The 23,405-nt window shown below is 33.7% G+C and overlaps 4 protein-coding genes across 4 annotated transcripts; 2 read left to right on the top strand and 2 right to left on the bottom strand.

Annotated features, from left to right (window-relative positions):
- Positions 1-8,423: 8,423 nt before the first annotated feature.
- On the bottom strand, positions 8,424-9,512 carry LOC111910721 (uncharacterized). The gene has a single exon (XM_023906548.2). The coding sequence runs from the start codon at positions 9,386-9,388 to the stop codon at positions 8,480-8,482; it is 909 nt and encodes a 302-aa protein (XP_023762316.1). The 5' UTR covers positions 9,389-9,512; the 3' UTR covers positions 8,424-8,479.
- Positions 9,513-15,563: 6,051 nt separating this feature from the next.
- Positions 15,564-16,472, bottom strand: LOC111910711 (uncharacterized). The gene has a single exon (XM_023906537.2). The coding sequence runs from the start codon at positions 16,470-16,472 to the stop codon at positions 15,564-15,566; it is 909 nt and encodes a 302-aa protein (XP_023762305.2).
- Positions 16,473-19,529: 3,057 nt separating this feature from the next.
- On the top strand, positions 19,530-21,284 carry LOC122195226 (zinc finger BED domain-containing protein RICESLEEPER 2-like). Its single transcript, XM_052771173.1, has 2 exons — positions 19,530-20,266; positions 20,354-21,284. The coding sequence occupies exons 1-2, from the start codon at positions 19,530-19,532 to the stop codon at positions 21,282-21,284; spliced, it is 1,668 nt and encodes a 555-aa protein (XP_052627133.1).
- LOC122195064 (zinc finger BED domain-containing protein DAYSLEEPER-like) lies at positions 21,283-22,146 on the top strand. Its single transcript, XM_042896533.2, has 3 exons — positions 21,283-21,734; positions 21,810-21,874; positions 21,957-22,146. The coding sequence occupies exons 1-3, from the start codon at positions 21,464-21,466 to the stop codon at positions 22,002-22,004; spliced, it is 384 nt and encodes a 127-aa protein (XP_042752467.1). The 5' UTR covers positions 21,283-21,463; the 3' UTR covers positions 22,005-22,146.
- Positions 22,147-23,405: the final 1,259 nt, after the last annotated feature.

Below are 23,405 nucleotides of genomic sequence, written 5' to 3'. Positions count from 1 at the left end.
GAGTATTTTTTTACAAAGTCTTATTATGCGATTAAAAATAAATGATTATATAATGAAGTAATAACATACCATGTATTTGGTATCCTCTATAAGACAATCGTAATGGTATTCCTCATGTTTGTCATCAACAACAGGACTTGATGGTTGCATTTTGCTTATGTTCTTTTGCTTCTCCAATACAATAATAGTGTCAACACCATTGTTAGAAGTAACACTCATTTGGAAAACAAGTATTATCAGAATCTGAAATCTCTTTCTACACCTGATAAAATAATTTATGAGTGTAGACCTTTGAAGCATGTGGTTCAATTGGACTAGATATGATGAATCTAGGAAATGTTGTAGCAGTGTTAAATTCATTGACAAATTGATGATGTCTTTGACGTTCCATAACACCCTCAAATGTCATCATAAACATTAAAAGATAAGAACCGGTAAGATTGTTGCTCTAAAATGACCAATTTTGGCCTTCAGACAATGATGTAGTTCTCATAAGACCAGACATCAGTATGTCCTTGAAAAATGCAGGTAGCCAATGTCTATGCAACACATACATCTCTTGCATCCACTTGTTATTTGAAATGTTAAACTGATGTAAACAATATTGCCATTCCTTTTCAAACTCATGTGGTTCCATCTTAGAATTTCAAATTACCGAGTGAAAACGCTTCTAAAAAGTTGAGTTTGTGGCTAGTTGGGATGTTATCTGAATAAAAATACAAAATAGATATTTGAGTAAAATATAAAATGGTGGTGTACGTCGAATAAAGGAGATGAATGGTACAAAATATAAATTTTGATAGAATTTTGTAAAATATTCTAGCAGAATTACATTATATAACTTTAGTATAATTCTAGCAGATCCATTGTTCTGGCATAATTATATTTTGATAGAAAGATATTTACTAAAAAGATAAACATATTTACAGTATTTTGATTATAAAAAAAAATATTCACCTTGTTTGGCAGTTTTTTTTTTGTAATACGCCACATACAAAACCTATGTGATGACAATGGAAATACTTCATTAACAACTTTGTTTAAAGTTGGATCTTGATCTGTAAGAACAAGTGTAGGATGTTTTTTGAATGCTTTCAAGAATGCTCTAAGCAGCCAAGAATAAGAACTACCATCTTCTCTACTCAAAAGTCCAGCACCAAAAGTCACACATTTCTTATGGTTATCTATCCAAGTAAACGCTACGAAAACCCCATATCATATATGTTTTAAAATATAAAAATTTGTTAGCGTTATTGGAAGTAAAAAAAATTGCAATAACATTGCAAAATTAAAAAATACTTATTCATGCTAAATGTGACATCAAGGGATACAATGTCTCCAAAAGCATTGTAGTTGTACTTTGCGGTTTCGTCAGCCAAAAAAAGTGCATTCAATTTTTTCTGCACGACTTTAAACTCGAAAGAAAAAGTTGGGATAATTTTTTTTCCTTTCCAGCATCTTCACTACAAGGAATTTTGCGTCCCTGGAACCTATGTAAGAATTGAGATTTCTCATACTATTCTTGAAATCAGAAACCAACCCACCTCGAATGTCAGACCCACCCTGAAGTCTGGTATACAATCTATGTGCTCTTGAGGCACCAATATTTTGCTTTGACAAGTTATGAATAAACATCTCCTGATAATAACCAAGTTTCCTCTTTGTACGAGACAAAAACATGTTGTCCTTACCAAACAACTCACGATTATGTTGTTCGACAAATTCAACAACCATATATTTATTAGTACCATGTACTAGAATACAAACAATTTTCACTTTGCATTCACACCTAAATGAGTCTTTCCTTCTCTGAATCTTATTATGTTGAGGGTCTAGAGTATCCACTTTAGCGGTTCTTGGTTTACCTTCCCGATTGCATAACAAATGTCATTGTGTGATAAGTCGGATTCAGTTGTTCTAATTAATCCAAGCCTGAGATCAAAACCTGCGAATGATGCATAATTGTTATACATTGATAATGCTGTACTATATGATTCAACAATTGAATTGATTCTAGGTTTGATGTGGTCTGAAACAACAGGAATCCAATAAGATGATCCACCGGGAGAAACATAATCATGTGTAACAAGAGATTGTTCTGCATCAAAAAAAAAAAAGATTAACCTTTATGCAAATTGGAAAAAATCGCAAAGAATTAATCTAGTTTAGTAAAATATTTTCTTATTGGTATACTAACCTTTTTGTAAATCAATGTTATCATCTGCTATAGTGTAATTTGCCTCATGATCAATGAACTCGATTTCGTTTTCTGCATCTTTTAAGTAGAATATGTCTAATGGATACATAAATATATAAAAAAACAAATAAATAATTAAAATACATCACCTAGGTTATGATTACTACAATCATCGAAGTGCTATTCAGAATTGTCATATATATGATTTTGAATGTGTTCTAATGGATCCTTATCTTTGTAGGTGCAAGTTTCGCCATATTGCAAAAAACAATATACAAGTTCAATATTATTATTATAAAAATTAACAAGTATGAAAACTTATAAAGATACTTCACCTATATTTATATTGCTATTCTCGAGTATTTAAAAATCGATATTATGTACAGAATCATGATCAACAAACCCGAAATCTTCATAATCATGTGCATAATCATTAGGATATTCATGTTGATCATGAATATGATCGTCACCAGCTGATACTGTATCATACATAAGATAATTTACAGCACGATTGAACACTAGATGTTGGAGAAAGCAAAATAAATTCAATCTTAAAAACTTTGAGTCAATTAAGTATATATTAAAAAAGGAGAAACAGTGTAATTGATATGTAACTTAAAAGGCGTGATATCTACATTCATTGTTATCAATTATTTTATTTTTTGAATTTTTAGAAATATTGTAAAGATAAGAATCAACACAAAATCCTATTATCCCCCATGATATTGTAAACATTTGGCAAATTCATATTCTAAAGATAATACATTCCATAGATAAGACTTTACAACTTATCATCTTGCGTAAATTTGACTTTTAATTAATTTGTTCAGCAAACTTTAAATAAAATTATTTCGTATGAATTTACATATGATTTCTGATTAATTACGACATAAACGTATATACTAAGAAAACAATAAAGATACCAGACACTTATTCTGTCAGAATAGCTGAAACAAGAATTACAATAAATTTATTTTGCTCATGTTTGTTCTGTATGTTCTAATACAAATTAACATTCAGTCAAAATTTGACAACAACAATTATAACAGAATCTTTGCATAATCATTAATTAAAACGCAATTAGGAACAATTATTCTATACGAATAGAAAAACAAAATGCATTTAAAAACATACATTAAATTGTGTTTTTGTTTATTCTGAATTTTGTAATACACATTAACATTCTGCAAATCTTATTAACAACCATTCTAATAGAATGTTTGCATAAAACATTAGATATAACACAATTATGTACAATTATTCTATACTAATATGAAAACAAAATACATTTACAACAACATATCTGTAAGCATATGATAAATAACAAAATGTATGAAATTATATCAAACTCAAAATGAAAATTATTAATATTTATTGAATGAAAAACATAAACTTACAAGGATAAACCCCTAAAATTCATGAATTCATATCATTATTAGACTGAAATAAAACTCCATAACATCCGATAAGAATAAATTGAAAACATTATTGAATTTCTAATATATCTTGACAAAATAAACATCTACACTCTCTTGACCAATGTTTGAGGACAGTTTCTCCTATTATGACCAACACCAAAACAAATCCCACATCTTCCTTTTTTCTTCAAATCTTGATTCACATTGGATTGTTTGATATTCTGACCATTGTTATCAGAAAAGTCCTTGTTATTGTTATCAACATTATCTTTGTTCTGAAAATTAGACAAATATAATTCAAAATATGAATTTCCTCAATGAAATATCATAAGAGCGAATATGATATGCATATGATGAACGATTAGTTAGCACTATCAAAAGAACAAAAATTATATGCATATGATGAACGAGTAGTCAACAATAAAAAAATAAATAATGTATGAACATACCTCCATTAACGAAATATCAGAATTAAAAATATGATATGAAGATGATGAACGATTAGTCTGCAATAGAATAAAACGTATATATATATATATATATATATATATATATATATATATATATATATATATATATATATATATATATATATATATGATTTTCGTTGATAAGATCCATATTTAATAGTCTCATATTTATGAATTTGATTGAAATCAATCAAATTTTAATTAATTCGGTATAATATTAATTATATGGTAAGATTACACTAATACCCTTTAATAATTATTAACCAACATTTATGCATACAATCAGACAATAATTATTTTGAACACCAAAACCTATATATATATATATATATATATATATATATATATATATATATATATATATATATATATATATATATTAGAAATAATTAGTATTAAATATAACTAAAATAATACTTATAAGAAAATGAAGGAAAGAAAAAAAGAAAAGGAGGGAACATTTTTATGTTCCTGCTCTTTAACATTTCCACGAAATTCCTAAAAAATAGTATATTTTTTTTAAATGTAGTTAATATTCTGTTGGAACTCTATTGGAAATTACTGACGCTTTTCCTACACACTTTTCATGATTTCCATGTTCTTCGGTATTTTGTTGGGTTCCTCTTTTGTCGTATTTTTGTTTAAAATCGGACGGAATTACCAACAAAATATTTTTGCCGGTAATTTTTGGTTGCTAAAACCAAATTTTCTTGTAGTGATTAGATGACATTTATATTATTAAATTTTAATGTTTCAACTGTTTCTCTACAAATAATGTTTTGTAACATTTTTTATTCCTTTATATTGAATTTATTTTTTCTAATTTTAAATTAAAATAATAAAAAATAGAATATAAAGTTAATGTCGATAGTTCATTAGCTGCGACCTTTGGAGCATTAGCGACAAAGCAACTGTGGCGACCGCAACAACTTGAACTTTTAGCTGTCGCCACTATTATCGGCTATTTTTGTGGCTATTACGAAGATTGAGAGGCTATATTTATAAAAATATGATCGGTGGTGGAGTGGTAGATTTTCAAAAACCACCATTTTTTGAAATAATATTCAAAATAACCTCAAATGAAAAAAAAAAGAAATATTCTAGAAAATATAAAGTAACAACTATGAGTTGATTCAACACCAAAGCACAAGCTTGGCTCAAAAAATATTGATGGTGTATCAATATAACAATATTTACTCTAAGCTAAACAAATGTATAAGATTTACATGATAAGTTGGAAAAATGTAAACAAAAAGCTTCAATCCATCATCTAATATTTGGAGATCTAGTAGCTTGATAATTGCAGGTGTATGATAATATTTTGGCTAGTAGAAAGAGATGAAGTTAAGAAGTGAGGTTCTGGTTGTAATCAGGTGCCTGGATATTGATTCTAAGTGAGAGTTGATGCCGTCGACAGTAGCCTCAAATTCCTCTAGTTTCTTTCGTACGGTATGGATGAATTCCAGTTTGTTACTTGTCCTGTATCTGAATAGTGCAGCATCAAGCTGTTGCAACTTTATATTAGTGTCAGCTTTTTCTTCTGGAACCACTTTACTTTTGCAGTGAACCAAATAAGTCAATTCTTGAGTAACCCTAGAAAATCACATATGGATGCTGCTCACAGAGTTCTACGGTATTTGAAAGGTACACCAGGTCAAGGTTTATATCTTCTTTCAGCTGGTTCTTTAGATATTGTGGCCTATTGTGATGCTAGTTGGTTAAGCTGTCCAACTACTAGAAGGTCATCCACGGGACATTTCATTAGTCTTGGAGGATCACCAATTTCCTGGAGAACGAAAAAGCAAACAGTAATGTCTAGATCTTCGGCGGAAGCATAATATCGGTCGATGGCAAGCACTATATGTGAAGTTTTATGACTCATGTGGCTTCTTCAAGATTTGGATGTTGTGCTAAGTGGCTCAACTCCTCTTATGAGTGACAATGAAGCAGCTAGACACATTGCAGCTAATCCAGTTTATCATGAACGAACGAAACACGTTGAGATGGACTGTTATTTTGTGCGAGAAAGAGTAAACAGTAGGGAGATGAAAACTTTTGATGTACGTTCTGATTTTCAGGTTGCAGATATTTTCAATAAGGCTCTTGGTGCAGATCGGTTCAAGTTTCTACGTGAAAAGTTGGGTGTTCATGAGTTACAAACTCCAACTTGAGAGGAAGTATTATGATTAAGGATAGTTATTATATTTATTTATGCTATATTTATCTTTATTTATCTTATAGTTATCCTGTTTAAATGTTTACTGGATTCTAGAATTTCATTTTAGTGTTCAGATCCTATATAATCTCCTCTGTAAATTGATTGTTGAATAATAGAAAACCACGTTTTTACTTCTCTAAATTTATAAAATCTAAGTGGTATCGTCTAAATAGAAACATACTACCCAAATATAAATGAGTCAAGCTCACCAATCCATGCTCCTAAGCTACTTGTACTAACCATAGGCACTAAGTACAAAAAGTAAATGTTAGCCCTTTCTGAGTGAGTTAATAAAAATTGCATATAGTCATAAAGAATACATTTCCTAAACGGGTTAGAAATTCAATCAATTACAAAACAACACTGAGCAAAAAATACCACATAGTTTAATATAGAACACGTATAACACAAATTCATCATGTATCATCAAAAGCATAACATACTAACAAAAACAACATATATCATCAAAAGCATCACATATCTCCAAAAAAATTGTATATCTCCAAAACCATCACATATCATGATAAGAAAAACATATCACCGAAAGCATCACATACCACAAAAAGCATCGCATACCACCAAAAGCATAACATACCACCAAGTATTATATAGTGTTGTTTAGGATTTGGTAACAATAGGATTGTACATCCATAAAACCTCCCGGTTAAACGTGATGTTTGTATTTGTCCTCCTTGTTAGGAACACAACACTCCAGTCAACAAACACTTTTGTGACAGTGTATGTCTACCAGGTGTTTGATGTATTCGTATTTTGTAGTTTAGTTTAATTGTTAGTTTAATAATGGTATAATTGAAAAAATGAAAAAGAGTACAATGTTATAATGTATATGTGCAATAGTTTTACAATGTATGTTAAAGTATAATAGGAAAGTACAATGTTAAAGTGGAAAAACGAAAAAAAAACTAGGATGCTATAGTCATCATGACCTTAATTTGCAAAGTAGAATGCTATAATGATATGTTAATAATATATTCTCTACTTAGTAATATTTACGTAAGTGTAATTATAGTACAATGGTATACTGAAAAAACGAAAAGAAAAAAAAGTACAGTGCTATAATGTATATGCAATATGTGTATGATGTATGTTTAATTGTATTTGGAAAGTACAACGATATAATGAAAAAATTGAAAAAAAAGTAGGATGATATAATCTTCATGACCATAATTTGTAAAGTAGAATGCTATAATGATATGTTGATAATAGATTTTGTACTTTACTTATATTTTCGTATGTTGTTGATTTAACTTATAAGAGTATATTGTTTTCTTTGTAGATGGACATGTTTCAAACAATGTTAAACGCTCAACATTTGGTGGGACACTTGAATAATGGTTTCGATCGTTGCCAACATGAAATGAAAACAAAGGAAACGATGACAGCAATGATGGCGAGTAGCTACTTATAGGATTTATGTAATCTTTTGTTTGGGTAAATGTTTTAGACTAGTATTTTGGATACATTACATTATGTTTGGATGAGTATTTTGGACGGGATGTTTGGATTAATATTTTTTTATTGGATGTAGTATATATTACCAAATTCTAATATTTCGTAACAATTATAATAAATTTAATACTGTTTCTTTTTTAATTTTAATGTTAAACACAAAAAATAGAAAATACAATTAGTAGCGATGCATGATATTAGTGGCACCAGTCCCTTAGCGTCGACGCATATATTAGTGGTGATAGTCCATTAGTGGAGACCACTGGATTATTAGCTACCAAGTAACAACGCCTACGTTTTAGGGGCGACGTCAACAATGTCACCTCTACTATTCGTTATTCTTGTAGCGATTATGAAAATTGAGGAGCTATATGTATCAAAATATGATCAGTGGTGGAGGGGTGGATTTTCAAAAACCACCATTTTTAGTCAGAATTGATTTTCAAAATAACCCCAAATGATAGAAAAAAATATATATATTCTCAAAACATAAAGTCAACAACTATGAGTTGATTCAACACCAAAGCAAGGCTTGGCACAAAAAATATTGATAGGGTGTATCAATATAACAATATTTACTCTATGTTCAACAAATGTATAAGATTACATGATAATTTGGAAAAATGTCAAGAAAAAGCTTCAATCCATCATCTAATATTTGGAGATCAAGTAGCTTGATCTTTGCAGGTATATGATAATATTTTGGCTAGTAGAAAGAGATGAAGTTAAGAAGTGAGGTTCTGGTTGTAATCAGGTGCCTCGACATTGATTCCAACTGAGAGTTGATGCCGTCGACAGTAGCCTCAAATTCCTCTAGTCTCTTTCGTACGGTTTGGATGAATTCCAGTTTGTTACTTGTTCTGTATCTGAAAAGTGCAGCATCAAGGTGTTGCAACTCATTTATATTAGTATCTGCTTTTTCTTCTGGAACCACTTTACTTTTGGATATATATCTTGAGACGGATGTCCATCTGCATCTCGATCTTGTCTTCGAAAGTGGAATAGCCAAGAATTTCAACAACAATTGCACAATAACAACCGTGAACGCTTTAACTTCTCTGAACACTCGGATCACCGATATCAGATGGTTGTTTTCAAAATCTACCAAGGGAGAGTGGCCAATCATGTCATCCAATTGATTCAGACTAGCCACAGACGTTTTAATGTCTTTTCTCAGTTTCTTTCTGAAAGCAGTGTTATTATCAATGATGCTGTCGATGCTGGGACCACCATTTCTCCTTAGATCACACCCAAGATCCCTCACATGTTGTTTTGTCTGCAACATGAGATCAGATATATTGCTGAAAATATCCAAGAAAATAACAGATACATCAAGTAACTCATCCGTCCATCTCATGTTCTGATTGCTAGAATCTAACGAAGTTTTGGAAGGACATGTTTTGACAAGGTCATCCAAACATTCATACAATTCCGTCAGTTGAAACACGCCGCTGCAAATGATTTCTGCCGATGGATTCGATAACGATGATGTGGACTCCCATGTTTTGACTTTATTCAGCACTTTTTCGATTCTGTAGGTGCTTGGATGTGATCTGCATGGTAAAGTAATGGATCGGAAATCTTTCCTGGATGTTGGTTTTGGAGAAAACCCCATTTGATTATTTGGTCTAAATTTTTGTTGAGACCTGAGAGTTCAAGTGGGGAAATACAATTTTTAGTGATACCAACTACCCGCCTTGCAATTTGGAATTTATACGAAGTGAAAAGCCCCATAATGATCCGTTTCAAAAAAAAAAAAAAAAAAAAAAAAAAAAGCCCCATAATGATGGAATGAAAGCACTCCGCATATCATGCACTTGAATGGAAAATAATTTAGGTGCATCAGAATGTGGGACAACAGACGTGGAGATATTACTATCTCTCGGTTTTCATCCCCTTGCAATTTCTCGGTGATACGTGGCGACCCACTATTTCTTTGATTTGAATCACAACCAGGTGGATATCTTGGGAAAATGCGAAATATGAATATCCATGTGAGAACTAATATGAAGCACTTTTCAGATCTCGAACAAAAAAGAAACAAGAACGTTGAACGTGATTGTTTTCTATGAGAAAAACTAACGAGCATCGAGTGAAAAGTATGGGCATCTATCAACTTTGAATATTCTAGAGATTACCAAAATTCTACGCACCATGTTTACCGGAAGGGGTTACGTGGAGTGACGATGAGAATCCACGAAATGGTGCTCCAGCTATGGTTTTGTTTCCATGCGCTTATCTGTTGCATTAGTTGCCTTTCGAATTAGGTTGTGGCGTGGGCTGTTTCAGAACTCCTTCATAAACTTGTCAGGAATATACACGTGACAGAGATCAACCGAGAACCAACGAACAGCATATATCATGCATTCTATTTATTTCTAACACTAACTTTTTGTAAAGTAAAGAGAATTTATAAATTGAAAATTTGTCATGTGAATATTATAAGGCAACCAGAATTTATTTCTAACCTAAGCATATGCCATCCAATGTGAATTTTAGCCACATGTTAGACCTAAGAGAAATTAACATGTTTCGATCTGGAAAATTTATCCGACCCTAGTTAATTAGACGTGAACGAATAGCTAGGTGGCAATTCTGGATCCAACCCGACACACGACACAAACTCAATCCAAAAATAAACGAGGGTTTAGGTTGAGATTTGGAAGAGAGAATGCTCCAAGAGCATATGAACTAAGAAGGACGATAACCACAATCCGTCAAGAAAATATGACGGTATCAAGGTATTACACAAAGCTGAGAGGAATTTGGGATGAAGTACAATCAATTAACCCGTTACCAGCATGCACCTGCCAAGGTTGCAAGTGTGAATTCTATGGGAAGCCCATAAAGAATTCGTCCAAGGGATATGTTTAAGCAGCCAGATTAGGGTTTCCTAGTTGTAAACCCTAATAGCCTACATGTATATAAAGGGCCTCTATGCCCCAAAAACGTGGAAAAAAAAGAGTTCCTTTAGGGTTTTTAGACGTTTTGGGCAGCCTCCTCTCTTCTCCTCTTCATCCAAGTTGCTTAGTGGTGTTTGTGACTCCATTAGAGGTGCAGCACTTGAGGCACTAAGCTTTTGAAGCCAATGAAAGCAAGGAATTGATTGTTATTGCAATATAACAATCAAAGGTAATTACTAAACCCTTATTTTAGTTCTTATTTGATAGATCTAGGGTTTATAGCTTTGGATATTCAATTGCATGTTCATTAGACAAACTAGATCCAAAAGCTATTAGGGTTTGCATGTACACCATAGGAATGGTGTTTTGCTCAAAACCCATCAATAGTAACAAAGGAGAGAGGCAGATGGTGGTAATGAAGATGGATTCTCTGATGTTAGAGGATTGGTAGTTCATGGGGATAAAAAGGATGATGGTGGAGGTTTAAGTACACCTAATGTGGAAAAGGTCGATAATACAGACCATCTAACCTGTTCACAATTCTTTGAGCATCTTGAAGTGTTAGCAACATCAATTAAAATGACAGATAATGCTATGTTGGAAAGTTATAGAAAAGAAAAAAGAAGAGGAAAAGAAATCTTGGAAACAGTTGAAGTAGGCGAGGAAGATGATGACATTGGAAAAAAGAGGAAAATAGGGAAAAAGTTACCTGTATATGGAAAATCACCATTTGTTGAAAGGATTGTTAGTATGGGTAACAAGGTGAAGCAGGATGAGAATGTGTTATATAATTTAGTTTTTGCATCAAAAAGTTGTTATGGGTAATTGACATAATATAAATTAGTGGTTTGATATTAAAATGTGGTGTTGTGAAATTGATTTGATTAAAATTGTTGAGCGGGGAAGAGATATGGAACATTGGGAGCGGTCATGTGTTTCATCAAGAATTCGCATATCATTTTAAAAGCAACACATTTATACATGGGATAATTATTGACTGTTGGACATCATTCGTCAACAGAATGGAGGAACTAAGGGATCTAGGATCAGTTGCGAGAGTTTTCTTTGACACAAAGTTTTTGGTAAGTATTCAATTTAAATGTAGTTGTAAATAATAATATGTATTGTCTTGATGGATTCATTTATATATATAGGTGGATGAGATACTGGATGCATCAGTTGCACACGATAGAACCCAAACATTATTTGATTCGATATTGAAACTCCACATTAGAAGTCTACCAAAAAAGGATAATCTCAAGGATGATGGACTAGTAATTAAATTAATAATTGTGTTTTATCACTTACAACCCTAACATACAAATATAGCTTATTGTTATAAAATATATTTTATACCAGGTTTTCTTTCTAGTAGCTGATAAGGGTAAATATTATTTGATATGCTTTGATCTAAGGGTACCAACGTACTACATTATAGACCATGTCAACCGAATTGGTACTGTTGAAGATATATATGGAAGGAAACCAGTTATTGTGTTAAGATTAAGAATTACATTGTATAAGTTTTATATAACATGAATTTTGTATTTTTAAAAAATAATTTTAATATATTGATTGTATTGTATCGCAGAAAAAATTGTTTGGGAACTATTTAAAAACAGAGAATTACCAAAACTCAACAACTTTCAACAAAATTAATGCTCGTGTAATGAAATTCACATGTAAAGTAGAAAAAGAAGGATCAGACTGTGGAGTGTATGTTATGAGGCATATGGATTCATATATGGGAGAAGGTGAAGGGCGTTGGGATTGCCTATTTTACAGGTAAAAAACAATGTGATACACTTGATTTAAATAATTTAAGAATCAAATACATGGTAAAGCCTAAGAAATCGGAGTACATCAAGTATAAAAGTATGTTGGAGAGATATGTAGAAGCGTATGACAGACTTGATCCATTGGAGAAAATGTGTCTGATGAATGAAGTGAAGGAAACTAGGGAGAAGCAGAGACGTGGAAGGTGTCGTTTTTAAGATGGGCATTTTATCATGGTAGGACGGTTTGTGTTGAAAGACTTTTGGTAACATGTTTTGTTTTGGTCTAGGTATTTTGTTTGACGAACTATCGGAAGACGTATGTTAGGGTGTTTTATTTTGTTCTAGGAGTCTTTGTTTTGGGGAAATAGTAGAATGTGAATGATATTTGTTTTAGTTGTCTTTTTTTGGGTAGCATTAGAATTTGATTGATGTTGGAATGTGTATATGGATATGAAAATTATGAAAATATGTAATGTGTTGAAGTTTAAAATGTTTGCAATTCATGTGTTGACATAATGTTACCAATAATGACTGAGTTAAAAGATGGTTGGCAGTGTACATGTAAGTTATGGTTTTCAAGTATGTAATTACGATATGCCTTTGTTATGGAAGTTTGATAAAAGTTATAATACACATTAATCGTGGTTATGAATTGTTAGAATTATATATCCATCATGTTCTGAAAGAATGAAATAACTTGAATAAAAGTGGTAGAATGTTTAAATATTATGTTCTTCCATGTTTGAGCGAAGTTTATATTTCAGTATTTCTGTAATGAAAAAATATTGGGTTTTTTTTGTGTGTTCTTCCGCTTTTGAGCAAAGTTTATATTTCAGTATTTCTTTAATGAAAAATATTGGGTTTTTTTTTTTGTGTGTTACATAGTAGTGTTTTTGAAGGGTCTTAAAATTATAAAATATCCAAATGGTCTGCCAGTCTTCTGGAAGAATGAATATAATTTGGAATATCTATTAAATTATGTTATGATTTGTTTAGTTCCGATATTACATTGTTCTGTTACAATTGATGTAAATGGTTTAAAGTTAAATTGATTTAATGTGATTAGGAAAAATTGTGTTTTTTGGGTCATTAAAAACGTAATGGAAAATAGTGATTGTATATAGTGGAAAAGTTGGGGTAATACGTTTGGATACAGAATGACAACAAAGTGTGCAATAGTGTACAACCATATATAATAATTATATCAAAGACTCGCAAAATTGTAATCAATATCACTAGTAAACGTGAAACAAAAGGTTTTACTGTAATATAACATTTCAAAAAAGCTATAAGCATACTACTTAGGCACGTTTTTAAGAGGAAAATTGTGTTTATCATGGTTAGCCATCTGTTTACATAAATACTTTCGCTTAGGCTTCGAACATACCTTTTCCACCATTTTTTTTAATCTCTTACCACGATTGCCAGTTCCCTTATTACGAATATCAGATGGATTCTCAATATCAGGAACATCATTAGTCAATTTTACACCTATAAGTTGGTTGTAGAATGGTTATCTTGATGGCATCTCAGGGGCTGGATAATCATCTACAAAATTTTTCTCTAGTGTATTCAACTCTTCAAGGTATGACTTTAACTTTGCTGCATCATGGCTCAAAAATGAAACACAACGATCTACTTTTGAAAAAATGTCAATAGCATTCACGTCAGAATTTGAGTCTAGCAAAGAATTAGAGAAATGCCTCTTAAGCAATTATGTTGGAATAACATCCCGATGCCACAGTCTCATAATGTATTCTTCAGAAATTTGTTTAATACTATAGAACTTAAAGACACATAATATGTGCCTACACAAAAGACCAACATGTTCAAAATGCATGCAGCTACACTTGTATGTACCATCTATTTTTGAGTGTGTAACCTGGAATATGTATGATAATATATGAGTATTTCTTAGAAAGTCTTATTATGTGATTAAAAATAAATGATTAGATAATGAAGTAATAGCATACCGTGTATTGGGTATCCTCTATAAGACAATCGTAATGGTATTCCTCAAGTTTGTCATCAACAGCAGGACTTGATGGTTGCATTGTGCTTATGTTCTTTTGGTTTTGCAATACAATAATAGTGTCAACACCATTGTTAGAAGTAACACTCACTTGGAAACAAGTATTATCAGAATCTGAAATCTCTTTCTGTACCTGATAAAATATTTTACGAGTGTAGACCTTTGAAGCATGTGGTTCAATTAGACTAGATGTGATGAATCTAGGAAATGTTATAGCAGCGTTAAAGTCAATGACAAATTGATTACGTCTTTGTGTTCCATAAAACCCTCAAATGTCATCATAAACATTAAAATATAAGAACCGGTAAGGGTGTCGATCTGAAGCGACCAATTTTGGCCTTCAGACAATGATGTAGTTCTCATAACACCAGACATCGGTATGTCCTTGAAAAATGCAGGTACCCAACGTCTACACAACCCATACATCTCATGAAACCACATGTTATTTGAAATGTTAAACTCATATAAACAAGATTTCCATGCCTTTTCAAACTCATGTGGTTCCATCTTAGAATTCCAAATTATAGAGTGAAAACGCTTCCAAAAAGCTGAGTTTGTGGCTAGTTGGGATGTTATCTGAATAAAACTACAAAATAGATATTTGATTAAAATATAAAATGGTGGTGTATGTCGAATGAAGGAGATGAATGGTATGAAACATAAATTCTGATAGAATTTTGTAAAATATTCTAGCATAATTATGTTATATAACTATTATTGTAGCGATTATGAAGATTGAGAGGCTATATTTAAAAAAATATGATCGGTGGTGGAGTGGTAGATTTTCAAAAACCACCATTTTTTGAAATAATATTCAAAATAACCTCAAATGAAAGAAAAAAGAAATATTCTAGAAAATATAAAGTAACAACTATGAGTTGATTCAACACCAAAGCACAAGCTTGGCTCAAAAAATATTGATAGGGTGTATCAATATAACAATATTTACTCTATGCTCAACAAATGTATAAGATATACATGATGATTTGGAAAAATGTAAACAAAAAGCTTCAATCCATCATTTAATATTTGGAGATCTAGTAGCTTGATCTTTGCAGGTGTGTGATAATATTTTGGCTAGTAGAAAGAGATGAAGTTAAGAAGTGAGGTTCTGGTTGTGATCAGGTGCCTCGACATTGATTCCAACTGAGAGTTGATGCCGTCGACAGTAGCCTCAAATTCCTCTAGTCTCTTTCGTACGATTTGGATGAATTCCAGTTTGTTACTTGTCCTGTATCTGAATAGCACAGCATCAAGGTGTTGCAACTCATTTATATTAGTGTCAGCTTTTTCTTCTGGTACCACTTTACTTTTGGATATATATCTTGAGACTGTTGTCCATCTGCATCTCGATCTTGTCTTCAAAAGTGGAATAGCCAAGAATTTCAACAACAATTGCACAATAACAGCGGTGAATGCTTTAACTTCTCTGAACACTCGGATCACCGATATCAGATGGTTGTTTTCAAAATCTACCAAGGCATAGTAGCTAATCATGTCATCCAATTGATTCAGACTAGCTACAGACGTTCTAATGTCTCTTCTCAGTTTCTTTCTGAAGGCAGTGTTATTGTCAATGATGCTGTCGATGCTTGGACATCCGTTTCTCCTTAGATCACACCCAAGATCCCTCACATGTTGTTTTGTCTGCAACATGAGATCAGATATATTGCTGAAAATATCCATGAAAATAACAGATACATCAAGTAACTCATCCGTCCATCTCATGTTCTGATTGCTGGAATCTAACGATGTTTTGGAAGGACATGTTTTGACAAGGTCATCCAAACATTCATACAACTCTGTCAGTTGAAACACGCCGCTGCAAATGATTTCTGCAGTTGGATTCGATAGCGATGATGTGGACTCCCATGTTTTGACTTTATTCAGCACTTTCTCGATTCTGTAGGTGCTTGGATGTGATCTGCATGGCAAAGTAATGGATCGGAAAACTTTCCTGGACGATGGTTTTGGAGAAAACCCCATTTGAGTGTTTGGTCGTAATCTTTTTGAAGAGGGAAAATACAATTTTTAGTGATACCAACTACCAGCCTTACTCTTTGGAATTTATACGAAGTTAAAAAGCCCCATAATGATGGAATGAAAGCACTCCGCATATCATGCACTTGAATGGAAAATAATTTAGGTGCATCAAAATGTGGGACAGCAGACGTGGATTCATCGCTATCTCTCGGTTTTCACCTCCTTGCAATTTCTATGTGATACGTGGCGACCCACTATTTCTTTGATTTGAATCAGAACCAGGTGGATGATACTGTGAGATGAGACAGATTAATGCATCTTGGGAAAAAGCGAAATATGGATATCCATGTGAGAGCTAATTAAGATTGAATGAAGCACTTTTCAGATCTCGAACAAAAAGAAACAAGAACGTTGAACGTGATTGTTTTCTATGAGAAAAACTAACGAGCATGGAGTGGAAAGTATGGGCATCTATCAACTTTGAATATTCTAGTGATTGCCCAAATTCTACGCACCATGATTACTGGAAGGGGTTACGTGGTGTGACGATGAGAATCCACGAAATGGCGTTCCAGCTATGGTTTTGTTTCCATGCACTTATTGTTACATTACTAAGATGCAAAACTCTTACGAGCCTTTCGAATTAGTTTGTGGCGTGTGCTGTTTCAGAACTCCTTCATAAACTTGTCAGGAATTATACACGTGACAGAGATCAACCGAGAACCAACGAACAGCATATATCAGACATTCTATTGATTTCTAACTTTAACTTCTTGTAAAATAACGAGAATTTATATAAATTGAAATTTTGTCATCTAAATATTATAAGATAACGGATAACCAGAATTTATTTCTAACCTAAGAGAATTTGACATGTTCCAATATGGAAAATTTATCCGACCCTAGTCAAACTTGAATGAAGATTATAGGTGACAATTCTCGACCTTATCCGACACACCATACAAACTCAATCAAAAAATAAACGGGTTTGGGTTGAACTTTTCGACCCGCCAACCCGCCAACCTGCCTATTTCAGGGCTCAGGTTCAGATTATGTGTTCGGGTTTGCGGGCCAACCCAACAACCTGCCAAACATATAGGATTTAAAAGATATATATTTAATAATTAATATGTATTTTCTTGGAGCGTGTCTAGGAATATGCTAGAATCAAGAACCCCAAATCAATACCCTTTGCAGTTTGCAATTTTCATTTCCTTCGTTTTGTCCTCATCGACTTATCCTTTTCATTCGGTCGGATACTTGGCGTTGGCGCCAACAAGCACAAGCTCCATTGGCGCAATCGGACGTCAACAACATTGCTCCATACTCTATATATAAATGCTAATTAGTAATTAATTTTAGAGATGTGTATAATACATATAAATTTAATATGTGAAAAGTACACCCAAAGCTGACCAGCCAACCATTTAACCCAAAACCGACCCACCGACACTACAAGAAATACTATCATTACCGGCAACACCAATAGCGGAGACATGGCCCTTTAACGGCACGAACTCCACCACTAATCAATACCAAATGACTAAACTCAATAAATACCAATAATTACCAAAATACCCCTGGAAGTCAACTGGTCAACTCTTGGTCAAAGTCAAAGTCCTCAGTCAAAGTCAACCCTCCTGACCGACTCTACTCGTCGAGTCAACTCGCTGAATCGTCGACTCCCTATACTCCGAAACTCCCAATCCATGACTCAACTCACCGAGTCGCCCCAAGACTCGTCGAGTCCAACAAACTCTAAGTCACTTCCTGCTCAACTCACCGAGTCGTCCCTTGACTCACCGATTCACAACTCAACCAAAAAGGTTAGGACTTCACGACCAGGCTCGCCGAGTCCAAGAACAGACTCGTCGAGTCCAAGGCAATCTTCAACAGACTCGCCAAGTTGTTCTTCCAACTCGCCGAGTTAGGGATGGCAAAAAAACCCGAACCCGACGGGGAAACCCGATTCCCGAATTTTTCGGGTCGGGTCGGGTCAGCACTATCGGGTATCGGACCGGGTTTCGGGTTCTTATCGGGTATTTTTTCCGGGTTCGGGTCAGGGAGTGGGTTGTGTCTGCCCCGACCCGCCCCGCCCCGATTATATATATATATATATATATATATATATATATATATATATATATATATATATTAATATTACACTTCAACCCTAACAGTAACAAAACTCGTTCCCTGGTTCGCAAATCGCAACAAATCACACTTCTCACTCTTAACTCTTCTAGGTTACAGTCGAGACCGAGAGCCGACATTCCAAATCGCAAGCTACGAGCCTGCTGCCTGCGATAGACGATCGACGTCTTCGATAGTTCGATCGAGAGCCGAGACCGAGAGCCGACATTCTACTAATCTTCTCTTCGTCTTCTACGAACGACTGTGATAGTTCGATCGACGCCACAGTGACGCTCACGCACAAGGAACAATCACAGGTAATCGATCATTCGGTCGCATCTTTCTTTAATTCTCTTCATTTTTCTTGAAATTGAGCATATGTAATCGATCACTACTTGTATCTTTCTCTTCAATCGGTCACTGTGACTTGTAAATGTGTATCTTTCTCTTCAATCGGTCACTACGACAGTACCTGTGGTAATTTGGATTCTTGAAATCAATTAGAATATGTGTCCTACAGTCCTACTGTAATCTGTTTCTTTCTTTCCCTGTATCAATTTCTTAAAATCAATTTCTTATTTATGGCTGTGAATCTGTAAATCTTTCTTTCCCTGTAAATCTTTCTTTCCCTGTATCAATTTCTTAGAATAATGTCCTGATGGCTGTGAATCTGTAAAGTATGGCTGTATCTTTTTCATTTGTGTGACCCTGTGAATCTGTAAAGTATGACTGTATCTGTTTCATTTGAGTGACCCTGTGAATCTGTAAAGTATGGCTGTATCTTTTTCATTTGTGTGACCCTGTATGGCTGTATCTGTAAAGTAATTTCTCTTTAATCGCTCACTGTGACCCTGTATGGCTGTATCTTTTTCATTTGTGTGGTTAAGAATAATGTCCTGATAGGTAAACTAATATTTTTCAGGAAATATGAATTCAACTAGTCAAAATCATGCTCCAACTGCAAGTAGTCAAGATGTGGGAGGTTCGGGTTCTAATCAACAAAATACTGATTATGTGGATCAACAAGATGGAACAAATATTAATGATACAGACACAGTTTTTGATGAAGATGGAGATGAAGTTGTTGGTTCGAAAAGGGCAATACGTTCACCGGCATGGCAACATTTTATAAAATTTAAATTGAATGATGAAGTTAAAGCAAGATGTAAACATTGCTCTAAAGTGTTGGGTGCAGATAGCAAGAATGGCACAAAACATTTACTTGCACATTATCAGCGTTGTTTACACAAACCTTATCCAGATATTCGTCAATCTATCTTGGTGCAAGAAAAAAAGAAATTAGATGGTACTACAACACATGTTTCAAACTATACATTTAATGCTGATACTTCTAGGAAGGATTTAGCTGAAATGATTATTGTGCATGAGTATCCGCTTTCAATTGTAGAGCATCATGGATTTAGGAAGTTTGTGGGAGGTCTTCAACCTTTGTTTAAGGTTCCTTGTCGAAACACCATCAAGGACGACATCAAAAGAATTTATGATTACGAAAGGGACAAAACTATGAGTTTGTTAGCAAAGACCAAAAGCAGAATTGCAGTTACTACTGATATGTGGACATCTAATCATCAAAAAAAAGGATTTATGGCAATGACAGCACATTTTGTAGATCAAAACTGGAACTTGCAAAGCAGAATTATGAGGTATATTATACTTATTTAACTATAATTTATACGTACTTATTATTTATATGTTAATATTAACATATATATTTATATATTCTTAAACAGGTTTATTTACGTGCCTTGTCCGCATACATCTGATGTTCTTGCCGACATACTTTATACTACTTTGTGTGATTGGAATCTTGATAGGAAAGTGTCAACTCTTACTGTGGATAATTGCACCACAAATGATGCAATTATCATGATATTATTAGAGAAACTTCCTCTAAAATCACTAATGATGAATGGTGATTTGTTTCATATGCGTTGCTGCGCACATATTCTCAATCTTATTGTCCAAGATGGCTTATCTCTCATTAAATTTGAGATTGAGAGAATCAGAGAGAGTGTTGCATTTTGGTCTGCATCACCAAAGAGGGAGCAAAATTTTGTGACAGCAGCAGAACAGTTGGGAATACCATACTCAAAGAAGTTGATACTTGACTGCAAGACACGGTGGAACTCTACATTCTTGATGTTGAGTGTTGCTATAAGCTACAAAGAGGTTTTCGATCGGGTAAAGACAAGAGACTCGAAGTATACATGTTTTCCTACAGAAAAGGATTGGGAGTTGGCTAGTGAGATTTGTGAAAGATTACAACTTTTTTATGAGGTGACTGTTATGTTCTCTGGTTCAAAGTATCCTACATCTAATGTTTTCTTTCCTTTGATATGTGAGATTGGGTATTCTTTGCGTGAGTGGACGAAATCTCCTATTGAGGAGATTAAGATGATGGCTGACCAAATGGTTTCTAAGTTCAATAAGTATTGGTCTGTAATTCATGGGGTAATGGGAATGGCAGCGGTTTTAGATCCACGATACAAATTAAAGTTTGTGGAGTTACTTTTTCCTGTACTTTATGGAGAAGAAAAGGCAAAGATTGAATTTCAAAATTTGGAGGCGTTTGTCCAAACTTTGTTTCAAGAGTACGTGTCAAGTAATGCATCTAAAAAAAGGAAGAGTGAAGGTATTATATTCTTCTTATTGTTTGTATAATAAATAGATCATATCTTAAATTATTAACATTTTTATAATAAACATTAGGTTTTTATGGTGGTTCAGTTCCTGGTTCATCTTCATTTGGTTCTAGTATCTCTTCCGGTCATCGTGTTGGATTCAAAAAGCTCTTATCGGATATTGCTTCTATTACTAGAGATGATGATGAATCAGGAGGTATGAGTGAGTTGGATAACTACTTGAAGGAGAAATTGTTGCCTAAAGATATGGAACTTGATTTGTTGGCATGGTGGAAAACAAATGGGATTAAGTACCCGACACTACAAAGGATAGCTAAAGATATATTAGCTATTCCTGTTTCCACTGTTGCCTCGGAATCAGCTTTCAGCACTAGTGGAAGATTAGTAAGTCCTCATCGTAGTCGACTTCATCCAAAGACATTGGAGGCTTTAATGTGTGCTCAAAGTTGGTTGTTGAATGAAATTCGAGGTAGTATACTATTTTATATTAATTATATGAAATTGTGATTTTTTTTTGCATATTAATAATATTAATTTTATGTAGCAACTTGTTCTGAAGAGACCGAGGCATATTGTCGTTCTGTTGAATTTGATTATGATGTGGAAGAGGTAAAACGACACTTCTAAAAATATTAATTTTATATCGTTTCCATGATTTTGTTTGATTTTGAGTTTGTTTAATATTTTGTAGGAAAACACTAAAGAAAGCGGGACAACAAGTTTGGATGATTTTGTTTGATTTTGAGTTTGTAACTTTGTTTTAATGTTAATTGGTAATGTATTATTGTGATGAATTAGTTTTTCATGTTGTGTACTTGGATGTTTTGGTTGGTTGGTTGATGTTACAATATTAGACTATTAGTAATTTCTATTTGGTTAAATGATTGAAGAACTTATTTGGTATTTTAAGCCTATGCAACGTCTTAATTTATCATTATGTATTTGTAGTTTTTCCTTCTTTTTTTTTCTGCCATAATTCGGGTTATAGGGTCGGGTTATCGGGTAATTATCGGGTTTCGGGTTTAGGGTCGGGTTCGGGGAAAGTTTCAGCCCCGACGGGGCGCCCCGATAAGAAACCCGTCGGGTATCGGGTCGGGTTCGGGTACATATGTGAAAATCGGGTTCGGGTTTGGGACACCATGCCCCGCCCCGAACCCGCCCCGTTGCCATTCCTACGCCGAGTCCATGCACATATTCATACAACTCGTCGAGTGCATCCATGTGACTCGTCGAGTCCAGACGTGACATCTTCATCCAGACGATTTCAAGCCATTCCAAAGCTTCGAATACATAGATCTGGACTCCTAGGGCCAGATTCATACGTAAAGTTTCCAACTTTACGTGCATGCAAGGCTCAACAAGCTCAAACAAGCTAAAAAATGAAGGTTTAAGGCAAGGACACTCTCAATCACGCCCCAAGGCTATCACTTTCTGATCACATGGCTCCAAACCAACCTACATCTGAAGTTGCAACCTCAGATATAGTCTCTATACCCGAAAAAGATCCCAACCATGCTAAAGAACCCCAAATCACACACCATGGATGAAATAACTGTTGGATTAGTGTCTAAGTCCATAACTATTTTGGTATGTACTTGACCCGATGGTGCATGGTCTTTTTGGGTTGCCTTCACCAAAGCAACTTGATAGGATGAATTATGGAGAGAAAGGATTAAATATGATTTATTAATATATTATGGGAATAATATATTAAAGGAGAAATTATATTGTTTAATTAATATTAGTCAATAATTAATTGGTAATTAGTTTTGTGACTAAAAGAGATTAATTAAACTTAAGGGACTGGAATTGTAATTATAAGATAATTGCAATTTGGGCCATGGATTGCCTTGAATCAAGGGGTGGACGAATTCTATGGGGAAACCCATAAGGAAATCGTCCATGGGCTTGATTAAAGGAGTCTATGGGTTGCTTAGGGCTTAAGCAACTAAATTAGGGTTTCCTTGTTAGATAACCCTAATAGCCTCACTATAAATAGATCCCTTAAGGACCAAAAACGTGTACAAGTATCTTGCTAGGGTTAGAACACGTTTTGGACAGCCTCCATCCTCTCTCCTCTTCATTCTCTTGCTTATGGTGTTTGTGAGCCATCAGAGGAGTGACACTTGTGACTCTAAGC

Source organism: Lactuca sativa, chromosome 4, assembly GCF_002870075.4.
Source record: "Lactuca sativa cultivar Salinas chromosome 4, Lsat_Salinas_v11, whole genome shotgun sequence".
Lineage (NCBI taxonomy): Eukaryota > Viridiplantae > Streptophyta > Magnoliopsida > Asterales > Asteraceae > Lactuca > Lactuca sativa.
Note: the sequence above shows the minus strand (reverse complement) of the source record. Positions and strands in the feature narration are given on the sequence as shown.

Bases quoted from the DNA above. Each gene is read 5' to 3' on its own strand.
- LOC122195064 (XM_042896533.2), top strand. From the start codon at position 21,464: ATGAGTGAGTTGGATAACTACTTGAAGGAGAAATTGTTGCCTAAAGAT. The intron at 21,735-21,809 runs GTAGTATACTAT...AATTTTATGTAG, and splicing joins GTTGTTGAATGAAATTCGAG to CAACTTGTTCTGAAGAGACC. The intron at 21,875-21,956 runs GTAAAACGACAC...AATATTTTGTAG, and splicing joins TTGATTATGATGTGGAAGAG to GAAAACACTAAAGAAAGCGG.
- LOC111910711 (XM_023906537.2), bottom strand. From the start codon at position 16,472: ATGGGGTTTTCTCCAAAACCATCGTCCAGGAAAGTTTTCCGATCCATT.
- LOC122195226 (XM_052771173.1), top strand. From the start codon at position 19,530: ATGAATTCAACTAGTCAAAATCATGCTCCAACTGCAAGTAGTCAAGAT. The intron at 20,267-20,353 runs GTATATTATACT...ATTCTTAAACAG, and splicing joins TTGCAAAGCAGAATTATGAG to GTTTATTTACGTGCCTTGTC.
- LOC111910721 (XM_023906548.2), bottom strand. From the start codon at position 9,388: ATGGGGTTTTCTCCAAAACCAACATCCAGGAAAGATTTCCGATCCATT.